Genomic DNA, 6,545 nt, shown 5'->3' with positions numbered 1-6,545 from the left:
AGAGATGTTAAACACAAACCAAGTCAAAATTTAAAATAATCATTCTTTAATAGAATATCAGGAAAAATTTCCAAAATGTGTGTGAATCTTTAATAAATAAAAGCAGTAACTGAGGATCTGAAAGGTAAAGTCTAAATGAGGCTGCACAGATAGCTTTTCTTCCCCAGCTAAAGGCAAAATTTGTGATTCCAAGCTTCTTTGATAAATGTGGATTGTGTTAGGGAACTTGTCATTCAGAAAAGAACACATGCAATATAATTTTTTATTAAGACAAATATTCCAACATTTAAAAAAATCTTTGCTGTTTGACAGTGCTGAGCAAAATAATACTGCATCAAAATATTTAGAAAAAAGATATTTATCGGTACAAATGCAGTCGAAATATTCAAGCTTCAATTATATATAACAATGTAAAATAAAACCACCAACCATTTATGACAAAAGAAAAGTTATCCAAAGATAACTCTCATAGTTATTGCTAAACATCATATACCTTGAAATAGTTCAGATAAAAAAAACTTTATTTATATGCAAGAGATTCTCCAGAAAATTTATTTTTCCTCATGATGATATACATAATAAATTTGGGAGAATCAAAACTTGTAAGAAAATTATGTTATTATGAAATTCAGATATTTCAGTTTATGACTAGTTTAAGTAAATGCCCTGCCAGATGATATGAAATTATCAATAACAATCACATATTAAATAAATGATGACAGCTAAATATAAAATACAGTTTATACAAAAAATATTTTTTCTGTAACAATCTTATAATTCTAAGCAACTTCACAGAATCAGAAACAACTTAAAACACAAAAAGTATAGTTCATTTTGAATCTTTAGATAAGTTTCTATTTCCTATTAAGAGTATAACTTATGGAATGATAATAAAAAATATATTGTGAAAGTTGTAAAATTATAAACAAAACAAAATAGGAAATATCTTGAAAGGGAATGTGGAAAGAAATATTTCAAATGTTAGAAAATATATAATATTTTTGCCTTGAACATTATACACATAACATAATATATGTAATATACATAATAACATGTTTTAGAAAAGAAGAAAACGACTAAACTTGAGAATCCACTAATCATAACAAGATAGATATAAAAATTGCACAAAATTCTCACACAAAACAGTTCAAAGTAAAAATCTTAAGAAAAAAAATATCTCAACTTAAATAAATGTAGATATTGATTAACAAGTATTCTTTGTTTAAATTCTAGTAAATATGTGTGAGTTTCTTTCAAAATAACCTCAAGACAATAACGGGTGCAGATTGCTATTTTGACTCAGTAGTCAAATAGAAGGGAGACTCAACTTTCAGCGACGAGAGTCTTGATCAGTGCAGATTATCTTGATTCAGACATATTGCAAGGTTTGAACAGTTCCATTAAAATTTTATCGCACTTTTATACAATTTTTCACCTGCATTTAAAAATTTCAAGCATTATGCAAGGACTTTTTCTGAACGCAAATGGAAAGAGTGAAAATGTTTCAGGATTGGATGGAAGAATTATACGCATATATATATATATATGTTTGTAAATATGTAATATATGTATATAAATTACATGAAAAATTCTAGGTTTCACAAAATATGGAAGTATCATGACCAGGAAGCAAGAGATTTGCAGAAGCTCATATGAATTATAAAGAGGTATACCACAGGAAAAACCTTCGAACAATAATAGTCATAAAAAAAGTTTTTCCCTCTTATTTTTCTGGTTCACGGAACTTGTTAGTCTTGTTCAGAATTTTCATCAATTCTTTAGACATAAAGTATGGTCTCTCTGGAGATCCATCATTGCGTTCAAGATCTTCCACTGAAAAACATTTATGACCAAATAAACAATGTGTGCATTGTAAAATAGAGCATAAAAATTTTATTCTTATTGAAATTAAAAAAAATTTTGCTCATATACTTCACACAAACTTACATAAACTTTAAAGAAGTTCTATTCACTCTAAGCTATTTGTCCCGCATTGCAGACTTTATGGGACATTATGTGTTTGGATTTGTATTTAAACCCAAAGAACTAGGAGTAACACATACAATAGTGCGGGAGTGGCCAACTTCTTTCTGTTCATGGGCCAACATAATGGTCAGCTATAGCATTGTGGGCCGCATCAGTGGTGCAACTTCGGTGTATAAACTGTTCCATTATTAATTGAATTAATTAGTTAGTTATTAAATTAATTTCATCACTAGAAATAAAAAGTTTGTAAGCAGTTCGTTAATCAAGAAATCTGCTGTTGGAACGATAATTCAAATCACAAGTTTAATTTTTTCACTGTACTTTCACTTTGTCGTGAGCAGCACAAAATAACTTGGGCCAGCTGTTGGCCGCCCCTGCAATAGGAAATGTGGGAAGGGGCTGAAGTGACATCAACAGAAATAAACTTTGTCTACTTGAATTCTAAAGATTCCATTTACCATATTTCCTTGCACTTAGTGAGTTTTCACATTACAAAATAAACCTATTGACCAAATTTCATAATTATAGCTTTGGCGATTTTAGCTCCGATGATTGTCCCATATAACACTTGAGCCCCCCCCCCCCCATGACCACTTTAGGGGCAAAATTTCGAAAAAAAACCCTTTCTTAGTGAGTCTTTACGTCATGAAATAAAACTACTACACCAAAGTTCATAAATATTGCTCCAGCGATTTCGACTGGGCATAATTTCTCTGCATAAACTTTGATTCCCTTAAGGATGACCCTTTGATGACCTCCTTAAGGACAAATTTTGGAAAACCCCTGCTTAATGAGCCTTTACAACATGAAATAAAACTACAGATCAAATTTCATAAATATTGCTCCAGTAGTTTCAGCGCGGCATAATTTATTTGTACAATCTTTGAACTCTTTTATCACCCCCAAAGGGGTCTTAAGACGCTTTTATCTAGAGCACTTAAGTGGCCCCCCAAGTGCAGTTCTACATCACTCAAGTTACCCGTGCTCCATTCCCAGATTATTTAAGTGATCTGCGGCATACTTACGAATCACTTGAGAGACAAGCGGCACATTTAAAAAGTGGCCCACAACACATTTCCAGATTACTTGAAGGTTCTGCGGAACATTTAGAGAACCACTACTACAGTAAAATGTTTGAAAACCCCTGCATTATACCTTAGAAATTTCAATAATTTTTGTGAAATTTTCCAAAAAAAACCCCCACTAATGTAAAACTATCAAAAACAGACAAAAAATAAGACTGACTCACAAAAGCACAAGAATATTGTATCCACAGCCATACCATACACACTGAAGAACACATGAGTTATGAAGAATGTAATTACAGTTACAATCTAAAAAAAAATGAAAAAAACATTAGAATTTTTTACATGAGATTCTAGACATTTAAATTCAAGGCAAAAGATTGAATGAAAAGAATCAATAAAAAAAGCTATTCATCACTGAAAAATGAAACTTTTGCTCTTTACATGCTGTATGAGAGATGCAGCATGTAAAAAGTATTATGTACATATAAAGAGCCTCATGGTTAATCTGATACACCATGAGGCTCCACAATAGTTGTGTTGCGGCAACTGAAGCATCGATTGATAGAAACAGAATTCAAGTATCATGTCATGTGGGGGGCTACATATGTGGACTTTTGATAACAAGGGGGGGGGGGGGGAAGGGGTTCAAATAATGATTACGTGAGCAATAGGGTATGAAATTGGGAAATGATCTATGATTTAAAAAAATTCACAGTATTTAAGTAAATTGTGAGGCCTTATCATTCTGGTACTTGCAATGCCATTAGGTAGAGGGGCTGCCAGAACACAATGCCTGATATTGTTTTTACGTTTTTGCAGAAATGGGTACATAGAGGATTGGGGCTAGATGGGAGCAATGAAGGTTACATGCCGTAGCTGGAAATCGTCTTGAGGAGACTCACGTTTTAGCTAACTAGCTTTGAAAAAGAAGTTTAAGTTAACAAAGAAATTGATCAAAAAATGTGTAAAGATGTTTTCTTCTTAAATATTTAATTTTTTACAAAAATATTTCAACTTTTCAAGTTTTGGAGGCAAGGGTCCCCCATGCCCCTGCATATCCCTCCAGAGGTCAGTAAAGTCTCCTAGATACAGACCAGTACCAGCATAGGAAGCTCAGCTTACTTAATTTTGCCGAGAAGGGGGGGGGGTTATAAAAAATAGCCAAAATTCCACTGATATAATACTTGAATGCCCTTTTACCTGATTAAGAAAAAAACAATTCAAACAATTTCAAAGCCCAATATTCATTATTAAAAACACATAAATCTCTTTATAATTCAATGACATCAATACTTATGAGTACATATTTAGATAGATCAACACATACACATTTGACTAAAGCTTAAATTCATTTACTATCTAAACCAGTGGTTCTCAATCGGTGCTGCTTGGGGCTCTGTGTGCATTTCCCAGAGGCTCCACATACGTTTGAGGAAAATAAATTAGTTAATTTGATGAATGACAAAAAAAAGAGCCTGGGCTCTGCCATAGAATTTATAAAGAGTGATTCAAAAATCAATACAAATTTTTAGGGAAGGTAGAAAACACAAAAACAAAACAGAATCACATAGGAATGTATGACTGAAACCCTAACCTGATCAGCTGAAGGAGAAACGATAGATGAAGTAATGACAAGCCAATAATGGGTAGATTCTTTATTTGCCGGTACTTCACATGAGGACAGTATGTGTGCACGTTAAGTTCACAAGTGCTCAAAGGTTTTACCGCTCAAAGGTTTAACAGTTATGCTCGTTTCCCAACAGCGACACATTGATTGTCGAACGCTTTGAAAAAGACCGGGCATTCCGAGGATGCCAGGCAACTCCACCATTGCCGCAGTGGTGGTCGGCTGAAGTTGGTTTTCTGCGGTTCTCAACTTCGAGGCGCGAGTGCAAGACAATCTCCCTGTTAAAAAGTCTCTCCGTAGAGAGCAACAGGCCTATAATGGTATAATTATTCATTCATTATACTTCAATCAATATGAGTCGAGAAAAAAATTATTGGCTTATCATTTCTGCATCTTCGTTTATCCTCCAGCCGATCAGATTGGTGTTTCTGGTCATACATTCCTATGTGATTCTGTTTTGTTTTCGTGTTTTCTACCTTCCCTAAAAGTTTGTGCATTGAGTTTTGAATCACCCTGTATAATAAAAAGGGCTCGGCGAGTCAAAAAATGTTGAGAACGGTTGATCAAAACAGTTCAAAAGAGTGGGTGTTATTTTTTTTATTCAAATTTAATTAAAAACTCAGGATGTCTTTATTATGAATCATCATTGTTGTCTGATCATTTAATTTTTATTTAAGAACTCATAAGAAAGATAAATAGATTCAATTAAAATTAGACTACAGAAGCCCTTCATCCCGAGAACCTGAGAAGAGCAGGTGAAATGTAGCTATAAGAGGGTACAGGCTCCTAGAATAATGAAGAGGTACCCTTACCCTTCCGCCTATGCAGATGATACAATCTTTTTTTAGATGATCTCAAAGAAGTGGGGTATTGTCTGTATCCCCCGCATGAATTTAGAATGTAGCTGAATCACCCATATATGTATCACCACCATACAAGTATTTCTTTCTTCACACGATTTTGCCATAATGTGATTTTGAAAAGTTAATTTTAAAAATTGCAACTTGCAAAATTTGGTCTAGTTTGATTTTAATCCTTAAAATGGGCTTGCAAATTAGATTTATGAACTAGTTAAAATGAGGAAATTAGTAGGATTTTTTTAGTGTAGATAAAACAAATATGGAAGAAACATTTAAATCCATATGACTAGATCTCACGAGTGAACATCTTTTGGTAACATATCGACCATGCCATCAAAATTTTCATCCTAGAAAATGTTAATAATGAAGCTAAAATTGGCATATTTGCAAGGAATATTCAGAATTTTCTAGCTTTGCCAAGTTTTTACAAATAGATGAATAACGTTGCCTGTCAGCTGAATTTTGACAGTTTCATTAAGAAAAGTTATCAGCTTATCATATCCGGCTCTTCAGGAGATAACGCATTCACATCCAGAAAAAATACATAGGAAGAGACCAACTTTTAAATGAAAAATATATATTTTGGGAGTCAAAAATATCGAAACAGCTTTGAAACTAACAATGATAAATACATATTTAGAAGACACCAACGAATAAGGCAAATACACAAAAAATAACAAATATAATAATAAATAAATATAATTATTATTTTTTGTGTATTTGCCTCATTCGTTGGTGTCTTCTAAATATTCTTGGGCAAAGTGGATCAACTCTTCTATGATAAATACATATTTATGTTTTTTAGTTTTGCATGAAAACCAATGAAACAAAAAAAAAGGATTTAAAAAAAAATCAACAACGGTTAATTAATGCACAAGTGACTGAGAATTAAATTTAAAAGATTGAGTTGTTCATGAGTTGGCAATTCTGTTCCCCCCACACAAAGCTAACATATTTTTTACTTTTTAGACATACTGAAAAAATCCTTTAGCTATTTGATTAAATGTCAAATTATTTTGTTCTTAAATAGGTACCTAATAAACG

General features: G+C 32.6%; 1 protein-coding gene across 2 annotated transcripts in view; it reads right to left on the bottom strand.

Annotated features, from left to right (window-relative positions):
• Window positions 1–249: 249 nt before the first annotated feature.
• Ctl2 (Choline transporter-like 2) overlaps window positions 250–6,545 on the bottom strand; it is a 63,047-nt gene continuing 56,751 nt past the window's right edge. For both annotated transcript variants that reach the window (XM_089249938.1, XM_089249939.1), the window contains 2 exons: window positions 3,236–3,320; window positions 250–1,833 (listed from right to left, as the gene is read on the bottom strand). In XM_089249938.1, coding sequence (XP_089106064.1) covers window positions 1,724–1,833; window positions 3,236–3,320 — 195 coding nt within the window. In that variant the 3' untranslated portion in view covers window positions 250–1,723. The remainder of the gene's footprint in view (window positions 1,834–3,235; window positions 3,321–6,545) is intronic.

The sequence above is a fragment of the Pholcus phalangioides genome, unplaced genomic scaffold, assembly GCF_987345545.1.
Source record: "Pholcus phalangioides strain wild (caught in Gottingen) unplaced genomic scaffold, Ppha-v1.0 ptg000022l_1, whole genome shotgun sequence".
NCBI lineage: Eukaryota > Metazoa > Arthropoda > Arachnida > Araneae > Pholcidae > Pholcus > Pholcus phalangioides.
Note: the sequence above shows the minus strand (reverse complement) of the source record. Positions and strands in the feature narration are given on the sequence as shown.